Source organism: Pipistrellus hanaki (genome assembly GCF_964339955.1).
Source record: "Pipistrellus hanaki genome assembly, chromosome: 16".
Taxonomy (NCBI): Eukaryota; Metazoa; Chordata; class Mammalia; order Chiroptera; family Vespertilionidae; genus Pipistrellus; species Pipistrellus hanaki.
In genome coordinates, this window is record NC_140518.1 from 37,319,988 (window position 1) to 37,337,145 (window position 17,158).

General features: G+C 42.4%; 1 protein-coding gene across 2 annotated transcripts in view; it reads right to left on the minus strand.

Moving 5' to 3' along the window:
- Positions 1 to 557: 557 nt before the first annotated feature.
- LOC311611268 (polyunsaturated fatty acid lipoxygenase ALOX12-like) overlaps positions 558 to 17,158 on the minus strand; it is a gene marked incomplete at both ends in the record, with an annotated part of 75,923 nt that continues 59,322 nt past the window's right edge. The window contains 14 exons of one of the 2 annotated variants that reach the window (XM_084863291.1): positions 558 to 737; positions 844 to 1,014; positions 1,145 to 1,245; positions 5,497 to 5,618; positions 6,340 to 6,509; positions 6,986 to 7,072; positions 9,925 to 10,134; positions 10,750 to 10,893; positions 11,417 to 11,577; positions 11,831 to 11,934; positions 12,028 to 12,150; positions 12,239 to 12,317; positions 14,286 to 14,487; positions 15,045 to 15,179. In XM_084863291.1, coding sequence (XP_084719417.1) covers positions 558 to 737; positions 844 to 1,014; positions 1,145 to 1,245; positions 5,497 to 5,618; positions 6,340 to 6,509; positions 6,986 to 7,072; positions 9,925 to 10,134; positions 10,750 to 10,893; positions 11,417 to 11,577; positions 11,831 to 11,934; positions 12,028 to 12,150; positions 12,239 to 12,317; positions 14,286 to 14,487; positions 15,045 to 15,179 — 1,989 coding nt within the window. Of the gene's footprint in view, positions 738 to 843; positions 1,015 to 1,144; positions 1,246 to 5,496; positions 5,619 to 6,339; positions 6,510 to 6,985; positions 7,073 to 9,924; positions 10,135 to 10,749; positions 10,894 to 11,416; positions 11,578 to 11,830; positions 11,935 to 12,027; positions 12,151 to 12,238; positions 12,318 to 14,285; positions 14,488 to 15,044; positions 15,180 to 17,158 lie in introns of those variants that run through there. The other variant, XM_084863293.1, reaches the window with a different exon arrangement.

Here is a 17,158-nt window from a genome sequence, read left to right on the forward strand (position 1 = left end):
GTCAGTAAAAGGCAGGCTATGTTAAGTATAAAGCTGTAGCAGTTATGTTAGTGTGGTATAAATACTGGAAAGCTAAGATGGCAACTTAATCTATGTCAGCATCATAAATGATTAGGGAGGATGGGCTTTTCAATGAACAGTGCTGTGATAACTGATTGTCCAGAGCAAGAAAAAAGGAATGGAATTAACTTCTGACTCCCACTGTATTAAACATTAGGTACATCATAAAACATATCTTTAAATCACTTATGTCAATGAAAATATAATATCATTATATAATGATTTATTGATAAACATAGAAAGCAAAATTTCCAGAGGAAAGAAAATATTATATGAGTAGCTATTTGATTTCTCTAAGGGAGTTGGTTTCAATTTAAAGATCATCCTATTAGGGAACTGGAAGTAAGGACAATGCCTCATGTAGGTGAGATATTTAGGTAGGGAACCCGAGAGGAGAAAATAGAACCTTAGCAACTCAGATGCATGAGAAGAGTGGGGTAGGGGGGATGTTAACCATGGTGGTGTCCTCAACTATTTGAATAGTGAACAATTTGGGCTCAGATGTCAACACTACTTTCTATGCGGCTGGGCTTCAGGTATTCATAGGGAAGGTCTAGCTGCTCATTCCGGGCCACGATTTCCTTTTCCAGTTTGTCCAGATCAGCCTGAAACTGCCTTAAAACAGCCTTGGGCTCAGGACCTGAGAAATACTCTTCTTTGTGATGCCCCAGTGGTACCTGAAGCAGAAAGCAAGGATCAATCATCTTCTAGTTCTAAGACAAAGGAACCCAAACTCCAGTCCCTCACCCTAAGTCTCCTTGTCAGCCATCAGTCCCCTCTTACCATGTCTTGCTGTGGCTGGCTAAGGAGCCATGTGGCAAACATTTGAAGACAGCTCTGCCAGACATTAGGTAGTGAGTCCATCACTGTGTCCATTGTTACATCCTCCTTGGTGGTGGGTGGGGGCATCCGCATTGAGCCTGGGGCATTAGGAGCCCAGGCAAACCAGTCAAACTAGGGGAGGAAGAATCTGGAGTCACTCAGAAACTCTGATTCAGGACCCTAAACCCCCGCTCTCTCCTTCAAGTGTGTCCTAGCCCAGAAGCGTTCTCTCTCAGAGATCCTGGCTTTCAGTTGTCCATACCTGGCCTGTGTTGACTGCTGCATGCTGGGCAGAGCATGTGAAGATGCACATAGTAAGGAAATGGCAGAGCTGAGCCCGAGACTGAAAGGACACAGGGAAACCTAGAGAAGAGAACAAAGCATAGACACTGCAGTTTCAAAGGAGTGAGGAAATAAATGCTGATATCTTGGCATGTCCATATATTAGAATTAGTGAGTGTTTATTCATTCATTTATTTAAAAAGTCATGAATTAGTATGTACCACACAGTATATAGGCATTGGGAATATATTTGTGGGCAAAACAGATTGTAGTAGTGAAGAATGATAATAAAGAGAATAACTAAGTAAAATTATACGTGGTATGTTAGATAGTGATAAGAATATAAGTAAGGAAAAGGAATTATGAGAAATCAAGGAGGGGTAGTTAAAAAGTTAGCCAATAGACCAGTCCTTGATTACTGCTGACTAATTAATTGTACTAATTAATTGCTTAGTTTCTCTGAGTTTCTATTTCTTTTACTCTGAAAATAGAGGTTATAATAAAAGTTACTTTATAAATTGATGGTTCATGTAAAGCCCCTCAGTCCACTGTAGCTATGTATATAAGGTGGAGAGTGGGCAGGGCCAAGAGGGCCAAGAAGCTGGTTGGTCAAATATCCAGTGTTAAAAAGTGGTTAAAAGCAACAGGAGAGAGGTAGACAACCCAAAATAAAATGGTACAAAAGAGTAACATGCTCGCTCCACACAAAGGAGGATATCCATGTGGCTACTAAACCTAGGACAAGTTCCTTGGTTCTACCAGTCACTGGGAGAATACAACTTAAACTCATAATGTGAAAACATAACATATTCACAATATGACCAAAGTATTTTTCAAATATTTGAGAAGATACTGACTCTACCTCATACTCTGGAGAGGAAGTTTAAATGTATACAAGCACACTGGAAAACTGTCAGAAACCAAAATTTAAAGCTGAACATACACATATCCTATGACCATCAATTTCACTTATAGATACACACCCAACAGAACTGTACACACAACATTGTTCACAGCAGCAATGACATTAATAGCCTCAAAATGGAAACAACCCAAATGCCTATTAATGGCAGGAAGGAAAAAATAAAGCCTGTTATATTCACAAAATAGAATAACATACATGAGAACAATGAACTAAATGCTTCAGATCACAGCAGCAGGGGTATATATATCAAACATATTTTGAGACATTAGTGAATGCACGTGGGTGTTTTCATTTGTATAAAGTTCCAACGGGGAAAATGAACCTGTGCAGATGAAGTGGTTACTTTTGGATGGGAAAGGACTGGAATAGCATACAAGGGGCTTTATAGGAGCTGGTAATGTTTTTTGTTCTTTGTGCTCATTATATAGGTATGTCACCTTACTAAAAGTTCAATTTGTAGGTCAATGATTTATAACATTAACTTTTCTCTAGGTTTATATTATTTTAATAAAATTTCCACCCTCCCCCAAAGTGGTTAAGAATACTGAGATTGCCCTCCCATTCCTGGAAAGTAGTTTCAGGTCTGGGCTATCATGCAGAAAAAAAGAAGTCATAGACTGATGTTGAACCGTAACAGCATGAAATCCACTGTTCCATCCACTCACTTTACAGTTGAGAGGCTGCTCAGGAAATTTAAGGGCCTGCTCACCTCTTATATTTGCTGACCATATCGAGGAGGTAATTTTTTGGAGTGGGGCATATGATCACAATCATTTTACACTGGCACATGTTTCAACATTGTCACATTCATTATTTCATTTGGGACAAGAAATACATTCACTTTAGAGGAAAGTATATTAAAAGTCAAAGAGATTATAGGCCTGGGAAGAGGAAATCTTAACACTCTGCCTTTAATGAGGGTGATGAGAGAAGGATGGTACAAAGAGAACCATGAAAGTTGCCAGAGATATAGTGTGGGTGCAAGAGGTTAAAGCTCATACTCAAATAAATTTTACAAGTGCTCTGATGTGGGTATTTCATGGGGAGAAGCATAAAAGAGAGAATGAGAGGGTCTTTTGGAACACATGGAGCCTGATGGACAGAACTGAGACGTACTACAGAGATTTTGGTCTTGGAAGGGCTGAAGAGGTGCCGTTGGATGAATGCGGAAGGTTCAGCCCCAGCTACTTTGAGGTGTTACTACACTGCATGGTTGGCTTGTGGTTTACTGATGTTTGCATCCATAGGGCCTCGTTACAGGTAATAGCTCTTAGCTATTGGCTACAATCATCAAATGGAGGGAATGGAAGGGATTCAGGGTATTGGCATGAAGTGACAAGGAGCTAAAGGATAATTCAAAACAGTCCCATCTGGCCTATGTGTACTAGAGAAAGGAATATGAACTTAGGAAGAGCTCAAGAAAGGCTATTTCTTTGTTATGAAAAAAAAAAATGGGGTAGAGGACCTAAATGTAGTTCACTTGTGAGGTGGGCATGTTTGCCTAAGAAACTTGAGTCCCAAGGATCATGGCAATGAATTTGGGTTTAAGTAAAAAATATATGCAGTATTGAGACTACATCTAGAAATGACTCTGCACCGTGGCAGGTGTACAGGATGTCTGGATCCTCTGAGAGTGCTGGACAGTAGCAACAAGGAGGAAAGGGGAGGGAAAGCAAGTATAGGCTGTCATGGGCCTTGGTAGTATTAACCTCCCCATTTCTATCCTTAACCTGTTAATCGAGCAGGACGTATAAATACATCAAATGTAAACAATATCGGGTACGGGTAGGACATATGAATACGTCCTTGAAATATATGTTGTGCCCTGAAACGGGTGGGACATATATTTCTGAACAACAAAGGTATTAGCCATCCATACATGTCTCCACATGAATTTAAGACACGGAGGGAATCAGTATAATTTTGCTAGTGAGAGTGGTGGCTGTGTTCAACAAGATTTGTTTTGGAGTTAACACATGACTTACTGAATAAAGGGTATAGGATTTACTTAGATAATTTCTATACATCAATTTATTTGGCTGAACTCTTGTGTCAAAACAATACAGACATTGTTGGAACAATGAGGATAAACAGAGTCGAAATCCAATGAACATATAGTAAGATTCAAAGACAAACTTATGATTTTGAAATGGAAGGATAAAAAAGACGTATTGATGCTCAGTTCTATTCATAATGACGAAAAGACAATGATTGAAAAGAGAGGAAGAAGGCAAGAAAAACTGAATGTTGTCCTGGATTATAACAAGAATATGGGCAGAGTAGATTTGGGAAATGGAGTTATAGTGGCCTACACGGCTGCCCGTAATAGGGTAAAAAAATTTTAGAAAAAATTTTTTCTACAATTAATTGATATGTGCTGCTTCAATGCATATATTATATACAAAAAAGATAAAGGTCAGTTGGATCTATTACACTTTTTGATAGAGTGTGTAGAGAAATTGGTAGATAACAACATAGTGAAAAGCTGCCCAAAGACATCAACAAGCAGCTCTACATCTAAACCATCACACTTAGTTAAAAGGCATTTTCCAGAACAAATGAAAAGTGATATAAGAAAAACTAAATCCAGGAAATGCTGAGTTTGCTACAAAAAAGGTGTTAGGAAAGAATCTACATACTGGTGTCTGGATGGTGAGGTAGCACTATGTGTCAACAATTGCTTTAAAATATATCACACGGAAGTTGAGTTTTGAATTTTTCCATCTATATTTCAATTTTTTAAACTCAATATTTCTATTTTATTTGTGTTCTTTAGTTTATTGTTCTGCAATTGTTAACTTTTTTATTTTTTTATTGTGTATCAAAATAAAAAATATATTTTTTGTTATCTTTATAATTGTAAAATTTATAATTTTTTAATTCGATGTTTCCATTTTTTTGTTATAGTATTCTTTTCTATTTGTTTGTAATTTTGTATTTTCCTTTGTGCTTTATATATAAATAAATGAAAAATATATATTTCATAGTCTTTTCATTTATTTTAAGTATAAATAAAAAAAATAATATGAAATTACGTCCACCAGGCGTGACGTACTGACACATCCTAGTGAAAGAGCATGTGCCCATTGTAAGTTGCATAATTGAAAGGGGAACTCCCCGGTTAACAGGTTTAAGTAAGAAAACAGATATTCGGAGAGTGTTTGGCAGGGCCTGGCAGATGATTCACTGACTGTGGTTCTGGTCTTATAAGTCCTTATGGTATGTTAGGTGCATCTGTGAAAAGGCATAGGGTTCTTGAGTTTGTAGAATTATCCTGAGATTTAGGAAGTGGGAATGGGATTAAGGTACTCCATGTGTGAAGGGAGAGGGGGTGATGAGGGGTTGAGGTCATGCTCCCAGAAGGGCAAGGCTGGCAAGGAGCTCCTTTGTCTAGGGAGGGATCTCACCTCGGTCCTGGGCCTGGCACAGCCCCACCTCAGTGATCTCCTGACACCAGGCCTGCAGCTCAGGGTCCCCTCTCACGACGTCATCCCCGTGGTAGAAGAGGTGGATAATCCCTTCCACGTATCTGCCCAGAGAAGGGAGCTGAGCTTCTGTAGATTAGAAGGCTCTATCCTCTGGCTGCTACTCCTTTTCTGTGGTGTCTATCCAGCTTATTCTCACTGTATCTGCGACAAATCTGACAAGACTTGCCTTTGGGATATCCCTTATTTCTTTCTAAAAACTAGTTTAGAAAGAGAAAACTTATATTATTAGTTTTGATAATTCCACCTGGCTGATGTTGCTCAGTGGTTGAGTGCGGACCTATGAACCAGGTGGTTAATGTTTAATTCCAAGTTGGGACACATATCTGGGTTGCGGGCTTGATCACTGGGGGTATCGGGGAATGCAGGAGGCAGCCAATCAATGATTCTCTCTGATCGCTGATGTTTCTTTCTCCCTCTCTCCCTTCCTCTATGAAATCAGTACAAAAATATTAAATAAATAAATAAAAGGATTCCATACACATGGTTGATAGTAACTCTTCATAACAAAAACCCTGATTCTACCAGACCCCTTGGTTTTACTCTCCCACACAACGCTGCCTGCTGTCTACTTTAGCTTTCCCATTCTCAGATTCGGCTCAGTACCTCCTCACTGTTCCTCATTTCTCCTTGATGGAGTCCTTTGCTTTTCCTGTCTCAACCTTCTTGTTCTGTATTCCTTTGCCCTCATGGTGAACTCAGGTTAAAGCCCCATTCTCACTGTTCCCAATGTCCCCGTATTTCTCAGCTAGCACTCTCACCCACCGGGCAATGATCTCCCAGAGCCGTAAAGCATCATGGGCATAGAGGGCACTTGGGATTCCCATCAGGCCTCGGTCAGCCAGATCGTCAGGAGGACAGAGGGAGCGGTAGGTCAGCTGAGTCATTGCCCGACGCATCAATTGCACATGGCCCCCTCCACCTGTGCTCCATGCCTGTGACAATAGAAATGAGAGGTCTTAAAAAAAAGAAAGAAAGAAAAATATGTATATTATTGATTTTAGAGAGGAAGGGAAGGAAAGGTAGAAACATCAACTATGAGAGAGAATCATTGAACAGCTGCCTCTTACACACCCCACACTGGGGATTGAGCCTGCAACCTAGGCATATGCCCTGACTGGGAATTGAACCATGACCTCTTGGTTCATACGTTGATGTTCAACCACTGAGCCATGCCAGCCAGTTGAAATGAAAGATCTTGAGGGGAGAAACAGAGCTGGAGAACGTGGCATAGTATATAAAGTGGTCAGATGTGGACTTTTCAGATTTAATGACATTGGTACAAAGGGACAAGGCTCCTGAGTTTAAGGGTCAGGACAGTCACACGGGGGGGGGGGGGGCTGGAATCTTGAAAGTGACAGGAGGTCATGCGGAGTTGGATGATTAGGTGGCCACCCCATTACCTCCTTACCTTGTCAAATAAACCTCCATCTGAGACGAGTCGGTTCCGTGCCCGGGTGTTGATGTCCATGGTGTAGCGTGTGTGTGGGATCAGGAGCTGGATGGAGAAGATTGGTATACGGAGGAAATATGGATCATTCTTTATTAGGGAGTGGCACTCAGCATGGTAGCCTTCTCTCCCTCTCCTCTTGGCCATTTTCTCCCTGTTAGAGTCTTTGCAGGTTGGTTCCCTCTTGCCTTTTTGATTTCTTACTCTCATGTTCTCATATGGCCCTGTGAATTGAGCTTTGTGGTCTGACTGATCGTGATTTTAATTGACACTTCATTACTTACTTTGATACTTGACCAAGAGGGTTTGATAATAAACCCTCTAAGGGTCCATCTCTTTATCTCTTTACAGGGGATGACAATAGGGTCTCATCACAAATGCTGTGGTGATGCTTGTGTGTATTATGTATGAGAGTGTTTAATAATTGCCTAGCACACAGATACCCTTGAATAATAGTTGTTATAATTTCCTTTATTATTTCCACCTTAAAGATAGATGTCCTTTAAGAATCAGCCCTGTAACTTTTGATTTTGTAAAAAATTTTTTTTTCTATTATACATACCCTTACAGTTTAAACTAATTTTCAAAGCTAATCTTTCAATCTATAGTTGTTTTCCTCTTGCATTTTTTAAATTTCAGGACTGGGGTAGGTAGGTTACTTTTAGTCAGAATTAAAGGAGCCATACTGATCTAGCTTCTTTATCAGCAGAGGGGCCGTTGTCAAACTTCCTCCCATCCCCAGTTAGGCACTGTTACGTAGAGCCCCTCTCTCCTGCTTTCCCTTGTCCATTAAAAAAGGCCACCTGATCCTGATGTGCATTTCCTTTTGTCTTAGACAATTTTGTTTTCATCCTGAGATGGAGGATTCATGCAATATTGATATTTATGTGAGCTGGTGATGCTGCAGAGAGGGAAAGACCCAACTAAGCTCATTGGAGTTAACATATTAAGGCAACTCTCATTGTTCTGCAACTTTAGAAAGATTGAAAAAGATGCTGAGTGTCTTAGAGAACCCGAAGTCTTCTTCAGGAGAGAAATATCAGAAGACAAAGAACTATTCATAATGGCAAGAAATACTATTTTTTGCTATATTTAGCCTGTGTCATGCTGTTCTATTATCCCACATCAACTCCATAATGAAATGCCTATTACCCCCATTTAGAGATGAGGACCCTTAGCACACACCTGATAAGAACTGAGGCCAGGATTTAGGATCCAGACACCAGCAGTCTGAATGCAGAGCCTGCACAGGTAACCTTTATGAAGTGGGCAAGCTTACCCCTGCTGGGTGGCCTGATAACAACTCAACTGTTTACAGCGGGAGGAAGTTATGGTGAGGAGAGATATATGTAGAGGGGTCTGTGAAGAGGGGATATTGAAGTGTAAAAGTCGGTTTAACTACTAAGATCCGCAGGAGATGATGATGCAAAGGCATCATAAAATCAATTAAATCCAACAACAATGAATTCTGTTTGTGTCTACCTTGTCTATGTTACCCCAGAACCCAAAGGGGTCATCACTAATAATGGACAGGTTTGGGGATAAAGGTTTGGACTTCTGGAAGAAATACAATTCAGATGTTTTACCCATCATGCACTCATATCTTGTTACTAATTCCAACTACATGTACCTAAAACTGAACATTTCATCTTTGACCTCAAATTGACTTTTCCTGATTGTATTGTTTTTGCTCTGGTCCATAAAATTGTATCATTTTTGCTCCTGCTGCTATGTGTGAAGCTGGCATGGTTGAGCACTGACCTATGAACCAGGAGGTCACTGCTGAATTCCTGGTCAGGGCATATGCCTGGGTTGTGGGCTTGATCCCTAGTGTGGGATGTGCAGGAGGCAGCCAATTAATGATTCTCCTTCATCATTGATGTTTCTCTCTCTCTCTCTCTCTCTCTCTCTCTCTCTCTCTCTCTCTCTCTCTTCCTTTCTGAAATAAATAAAAAAATATTTTAAAAAATGTTTTAAAAATAATTAAAGAAAATAAAACATTCATTTTTAAAACAAGCATAGGCTATTTTTGCTGCCTTCTAGCTAGCAGTATATTCTAGGCTCATTGTTTTATAAAATTACAATATTTTTGGGTCAGTACAACCGTATCTACCTGGTAGGCTCCTTGTGGTTTCAGCAGCTTAGACCTCTGAGCTTTCTCTTCAATCTTGCACCTAAGCATGCTGTGATGACTATTTCCTCTCATCACAAAGTATTTGCGTTTGTTTTTAATTTATCTTAGTACCATGCCATCACCTCTCATTGGAAAGAATAAATAACTGCTTGGGATGCTCTTTTATTCCTTTGACCTTCTACTTAATGAATCCAAAGTTGTGGTTTAACATTCTCCATAAAAAAATATGGTATTTGTTGCTTTCTCTCTTGATTTCAAACTCTATTTTGAGATTCTGTTTTCTGATAATTTTTTTATGTGTACCATTTGTGTTGCCATTTAAATGCTAACTATATGAAATCAGAAAAATAGTTTTGTTTGTCAAATTATATTCCTGCTCTATAACAGACTCTGCTGGAGAATATTAGAGCTGCCTTACAATAAGTGCTGAATATATGCTAAGTGACTTATTACAGTAAATGGCATGTCTCTATATTATTTCTTAAAACTGTATGAGAATCTATGATTATCTAAAAATAAAATAATTTAAGCATTAAATAAAGTCATAAGACTTAAGATCCTGACACAATAATCTTCTCTTCACTGTTCACAAATTGTTATAAGTTTTTTTTAAAATTACCATAACATTGACACATTCAATTAGAAGAAGCTTTCTTAACATGTTACCAACTAAAAGGCTTAGGCTTCTAAATCCTAGGCAGCTGTTAGATTTTTTTTCATTTCTCTGTGATATCAGAAAGATAGGACATGGAGGTAGAGGATGTACCTTGAAGACAGGGTGTAGTCCTGGGAGGCACCTCATGGTGGCCACAGCAATAACCTCAGCCAGCAAATGAGTGTTCAGCAAGTGATACTGGAGCTCATGAACATGGAAATCTGAACTTCGGACCCACATCTTTGCCAGGAGCCAGGCAAGTGGAGGATCTGAGGGCAGGAACAGTGGTGGGATGGGGCAGCTGGGGCTGGGAGGTTGGATCTGAAACAAAGAGGAACTAAGCATTAATTGACTTCATCGTATTTAGGAACTATGCTTATTATGCTGGAGGGAAACGCTGGTGACTAAGATTATTGTCTCCCAGAGGGTTATAAATAAGAGGAATGAAGCCCTTCAACTCATGCTCTCACTAGCTGTGGGGGAAGTGTCACGTTCAAAGCTGGAGGAATTGGAAAGAGGTTTCCAGTGTGGCTGAGAGAACCCTGATGAGGGTGTGGATTAAGATGGTAGAATAGGAAGGAGAAGCTAGACATGTGAGATACCTGACAGTTCTCATCAATTGATTGATGAAAACAATAAGAATGAAAAGACATCAAACCAAGGGAGAAAATGCATGAAAATGAAAGAAAGTGTATTCCATACACTAAAAGGTCAGAAAGAGATTGGTAGCCAACAGAGACCATTATGACTCTCAAAAAGGCAATTCCAGGTGAGTAGTGAGTAGGCTGTAAGGTATAAAGGAGAGATTGAATACAAGGGCAGGTATCACTGAATGATGCAGGGGTGGGTGACAAGAACCAGCTGTCTTTGTCCAGTGGAAGAGGTTGGGGATGAACACAGAGCAGTGTTGGGAGGAGGTTGCCCAGGACACCTCACCTGGATGACTATAGGTAGCAGCTTTCCACTGGGCTCCATCTTCAGCATGACAAGGGGGGCAGCCAGGTACTGCTTCTCTCCTTGGATCACATTGCCTTGAATTCCATCCAGTAGGATGAAGTCAGCCTCAAAAAGGGAACCATTCTAAGGAAAGTGGAATGCACCCATGGTTAGAGTTGAAAGCATTCTTCTACACGGCCAAGGCAAAGGGAAAGACGTTCACTCTCTTTTCTTGCCATTATCCTACGTAAGTACCAGTGGTACAACGAAAGGAAGTACCAGAGCATCAAGTTCCCTTATTTTGCACAGAGGGCCAAGACCCCATGAAAGGAGTCTTCCCTCGAGACATGCGGCTCATGTCTGGCAGAAGTAGTTTTAGGGTTAAGTATGCCAGTTGATTCTGTACCGCAGGTATGCCAAGCTCTCCCCTTGTCAGGCTGCTCAAACTCCTTTACCCAACATCTCTGAATGGTCTACTCTATTGGCAGAATCCACTATGGATGCTCTTCCGACATTATCACCTCTAGGTTCTTCTAGAAGAGGACTCTTCACCTACGGACAATGGACACTATAGCCTCTCTTCCCAGGCTCAACTTTGGTCCCGCCCCTCCACCACTTCCCCCCTCACACAGAGAAGAAGAAGACAATCAGGGGCTGGAGGCTGTACCTGGAGTTCTTTCTCCAGCTGGGCCTGAAGCTCCTCCATCCCCGAGGGCAGCACCAGCCGGGAGGGCAGAGAGGTGGAGCGTCTCAGCAGCATGGGGTTGGCGCCATTGAGGAACTGGTAGCCAAAAAGCTCATCTTCCTGCCAGCGCTGGTGAACCTTCTCTGTGGGGTCGGAGTGGAGGTTAGGAGAGGATATTTACCACAACCTGATGTTCCTCTCCGTTAGGCTCTATTATAGGGCTTTAGTCACATGACTCCTCCATAGCCAGCCCACATGTTTTCATTCATGAGGCCTCTGTGAGATCCCCAGGTGTAAGTTCTTTGTTGGCAAGAAGTTTTGGGGACTATGGAGTATGACAGTTAGCTCATTAATAGGGTCATCAGGGTGTTATGGGAACCTGGGTAAACAACTGACCAGCCAGGGCAGTCTTTTGTCCCCTGAAGATCTGATCAAAATCTTCCAGGTGTTTCCAGGGGCTTGGGAGGGTGTAAACATATTTGAGGGCAATCTCCATAAGCCTGGAACAGATATCAAGAATGAAACCATCAATTTACCAAATCCCACCTGTTTCTGGATCCACCAGCCGCACTCCACTCTGACAATTTTCTCACCCTGCAATTGCTGACCACTCAAGGTCTAGCCTCTTCTGCTCATGGAATCTCATATTTGGAGGCAGATCATCTATAGTGTCTGCAGCAATTGTCATGGGTAACCCTTCTTTCCAGGTGGCCCAGCTAGAAGATGGGGACAAAGATTTATGGAGAGGGTAGAAGTCATTGATGGAGGAAGTTACAGTTGGGAGGCTTGTAATAGGGTGGTCACCAGTAGATTTGCTGTCTTTCCTCCAGTTCCTTTTCTCGATGCTTCTGGAACACATCCACGGAGTTTCCTGCCAGGTGGGCTGGGGAGATATTAAAGCAATTCTCCTTAATGCTTTCTCCAATCTTTTTTTTTTTTTAAAAAAATGTATTTTATTGATTTTTTACAGAGAGGAAGAGAGAGAGAGATAGAGAGCTAGAAACATCGATGAGAGAGAAACATTGACCAGCTGCCTCTAGCCCACCCCCTACCGGGGATGTGCCCTCAACATGTACATGCCCTTGACCGGAATCGAACCTGGGACCTTTCAGTCCACAGACCGATGCTCTACCACTGAGCCAAACCGGCTTCGGCAAGCTTTCTTCAATCTTATGCTTCACCCTGGCTTTTCCCATTCTCCTGTTTTTTTATTTTAAAATTGTTGACAGTATTATAGGTGTCCCCCAATTATTCCCTGTTTTCTCCCTTCTTCTGAGCCCCTGACCCATTTTAGGCCTTCACCACACTATTGGCTATATCCATTGGTTATGTGTGTACATACATAAGTTCTTTGGTTGATCTCTTCCCATGTCTCCTCCACCCCATTTCTGAGTTGTCAGTCTGTTCTGTGCCTCCATGCCTCCTACCTTTTTTATTAATCAGGTTTTTTTTTTGTGTGTGTTCATTAGATTCCACTTGAATGTAAGATCATTAGATATTTGTTTTTCTCTGACTGGCTTATTTCACTTAGCATAATATTTTCCAGGTCCATTTATGTTTTTGCAAAGAGTAAGAAATCATTTTTTTTTACAGCTGCATATTATTCCATTGTATAAATATACCACAGTATTTTTATCCACTCACCTAATTATGGGCACTTTGGGTATTTCCAAATCTTAGCCATTTTAAATAATAGTGCAATGAACATCAGGGTGCATATATTCTTTCTGATTGGTGTGTAGGGCTTCTTAGCATATATTCCTGGAAGTGAGATTGCAGTCTCTTGTTTCTTAACTATATGGCATCATACTCTTTTGCTTTTCTCTCTGGATCTGACTCCCTGCTTAATTCCATCATCATTAATCTTCACTACCCACTACATTTTGCTTTATTTCACCAATCTCTGATCACATATTTGTCTTGAGAGGAAAATCCCATTTTTGACACTGTATTATAACATTTAACTCAAATTTACCTATCTATCCCTATTCTTCATGATCCGTGAATTTCATTCTTAATGAGCTGAAATGTCAACACCTATCCAACAGTATCCTTTGTTACTTTGTTAATTTCCCATGTGTTAGTTTTCCCCTGTCAACGCCTTAGCCTCTACTTCAAAATGACATATTTCAGTTAGGTACACTTACCTCCTCTGACCTTCCCTATCTCCACTGTCGCCTCTCCCCTGGGATAAGATACTCTATGTGTGACAAACTAAGAAATGGCTACTTTACCTGGCTTCATCTCATCCATCCTCAGCTTCACATAGTTTATAGTTGGTAACCCGACTTAATCCTGACCACATCTAAACTTATACTAACTTGTGCCTCAAAGACATTTAGTTCAGGTTTCCATTTTTACCTGCATTTTACCTCAATTGTCCCTCATTCTTAATTCTTAAAATAACAGATTCGATGTTTGTTGTCCTCTTTCATCCCCACCTCAGTCAGTGCGCTCCCTACCCTCATAGTTGTCTTCCATATTTTTACAGTCAAGCCAGCTCTTCACCTCATATCATTTATTACTTCTTTCCCCTGTTTCCTCTCAGAGGTCCCATGTGCTAGCCTTACCTGTCCCTGCCCTAAGTTGTTCCCAATCACAGGGAGATCTCCTTTCCCCTTTATTTTGGCTCTTCTGTTTCCCAGCATGGCTGCCCCTCCCATTCCTTGTGCTTATGGTTTTGAGAGGTGGGATCTATACATCACTCATTGTAATTCTATGTATAACTTTCCCCTCATTTCCAGCATTGGCCACCTTTAACCTGTTGAGCACACACTATTTCAACCCCTGCCTCCTTCCACCTCCAGTAGTCCTTAGGTCCTGCACCCACTTCCCCCAGGCGGCCCCTCACCGGTGCCCTCGGGCAGGGTCAGCAGGCCCTCGCCCTGCACCCAGTGGTAGCAGGGGAAGGCGGCCTCCTCCAAGGCTCCGGGGCCCTGCACGGTGATGCGGTCGCAGAACCAGGCGTCGTCCATCAGGGGGCGGTGTTTGCGCAACTTCACGAACTGCAGTGGCCCCAGGTCCTGGGGAATGTCCTGCTCAAACTCCTCCACCTGCGGGGACCAGAACCCAGTGAGACTTAATAGCGGGGACCCGGGAGAGGACATTTAACTGAGGGTGCGGGGTCCTCTGTGGAGTCCGGGGTCAAGGCCTCCAGGGACAGCATTGCCTCCTCCCAACACCTGCACCTTCTCAGATGCCCATCTCACAGGGAAGACCAGGGTCTTGAATTGAAAACTGAGCATCATCACCCACACCTGTCCATTAACTAAACTCTCCTGTCCATTAACTGAACTCTCCTGCCTTGGAGACCTTGCTTTTGACCCTTGACCCATCATGACACTGGTCTGGGATTAATTGGGAAAGTAGTGGAGGCTGAGTGGACCAAAGTAAGGGACAGGTTGAGCCTAGTCAGGGCCCCGACTCTGAACCTCTCACATGCTCAGGTGCAGGTGTACCTTCATCCAAATAGTCCCAGCCCACCTGGTTGTTCTCGCAGCTGGCTCCCAGCTTCTTGTTTCCCACCCACCCTCAGGCCCTCAGGCCCTCAGGCCCTCAGGCTCTCAGCCCAAACCCAGCTGGGGTCTGAGTCCTTGCTTCCCCTGCCCACCTGGCCCCGCGCTGGCCGCAGCTGCAGCTCCAGCTCCGCCTCTCCGTGCTCCCCCACCAGCCACAGCTGCACGGGGTTGACAGACCCAGAGAAGGGCCAGGCCCCGGTGGCCACGCGGATGCGGTAGCGGCCCATGGCAGCAGGTGGGCTCTCCTGGGTGACAGAGGTCCTGTTACTGGTACCAAAGATTCCGTGGCCAGGCCTGGTCCTGCTGCCTCAGCACAAGCCCAGGGCTTAATAAAGCCGGACTCGGAGTGCCAGCCCACTGCAGGACTGGGCCCCACCCCAGACAAACCTGAACCTGGATTAACCCAGAGGGTGGGGGAAAGCGGCTGCTCCTCTCAGCAAAGTGCTGAGAAGTGAGGCCAGGAGGAAGATGAGGGGCTGAGCCTGGGTGCAGGAAGAGAGGGAGAGGGGCAGGGAGATTCCACCAGAATTTTCTTTTGACACCCTCATTCTCCCTTATCTATACCCAATGCCGGTATGTGCCCTTGAGCAGAATTGAACCTGGGACCCTTCAGTCCAAGGACTGACGCTCTATTCATTGAGCCAGACCAGCTAGGACAAGGATTATTACTCTCTTGATGGGTGTTCAGTATTAACTATCAGAAGTGCTTTTCTCTGCATCTTCACCTGCATAAAAAGCAATTACTTTTGAGTTTTCGAGTGTTTGCCAATAGGGTGGGTGTAATTTTTAAGAACATTGAAGTGTCTTTAAAAACTTCCATGTTTCCCCGAAAATAAGACATCCTCCAAAAATAAGACCTAGCGCATGGAAAGATAAGACATCCCCTGAAAATAAGACCTAGCGCAACTTTGGGAGAAAAAAATAATATAAGACACTTTCTTATTTTTGGGGAAACAGGGTAGTTAGATTTGACTAGTTGTTTGAGGGATGGTAGCAGAAGACAGAAAACGTTTAGTTCAGTAACTAAGGGGACATTATTATATGGGGCAAAAGCAATAGCCACAGCTCATATTCACGTCAGTCCCTCATGCCCCTCCAAGTCCCATGAGAATGATTCAGGTGGGTGTATGTGGATGTCAACACAGTCAGTGGGCCACCACTGAGTTTGGGGACTCAGCACCTTTGTGGTAAGCAGGTCATGTCCATTCTCTGTCTACAGGGACATGACCTCATTGCTTATGATTGCTCACTGTGGAAACAGCCTTGATAAACACAAGTAAAGGCAGTCAGAGCTTTGCATTTCTGACATCCCCAGCAGGAAGACCAAGCTGCATGCAAGGCCCATGACCAATCGCACTAGAATGATATGGGTTAGCTGCTAAACCCCTTTTAAGAGCTTCCTAATGAATATAAAATAAAACCTAAGTTCATCACTAAGGTGTGGTTGCCACACACAGTTAAACCTGCTGTCAGTGAAATGATAAGGAAACATGTAGAAAAGGGAAGTATAGAAATGTAGTCCATAGAAATTTCTATACACATTAAGAAGGTGAACCCTGAGTTTTTTTTAAAAAAATATTATTTGTATTGTTTAAAGTATTACATATATTAGTACATATATCTCATTTCCTCCCCATTGACCTTCCCCCAGCCTCCTCTAACTCCTGTCGCATTTTTTCATATCTGTTGGCCATCCCACCCCCCACAGTGTCTTGTGTCCATTGGAGTGCTTATATGCATGCATACAAGTCCTTTGGTTGATCTCTTTCCCTCCCTCCTCAATACTCCCCAGCCTTCCTGCTGTAATTTGAGAGTGTGTTCAGTGCTTTCCTGCCTCTGTAACTATCTTTTTATTCATCAGGTTATAATGTTTTTTATTTTCCATAAATGAGTGAGATCATGTGGTATTTTTCTTTCATTGCCTGGCTTACTTCAATTAGCATAATGCTCTCCAGTTCTATCCATGCTGCTGCAAATGGTAGGAATTCCTTCTTTTTATAGCAGTGTATTATTCCATTGTGTAGAATTTTCTAATCCACTTATCTGCTGATGAGCATTTGGGCTGTTTCCAAATCATAGGGGTGCATATATCCTTTCTGATTGGTGTTTCTAGTTTCTTGGGACATATTCCTAGAGGTGGGATCACTGGGTCAAATGGGAGCTCCATTTTTAGTTTTTTGAGGAAACTGCATACTGTTCTCCACAG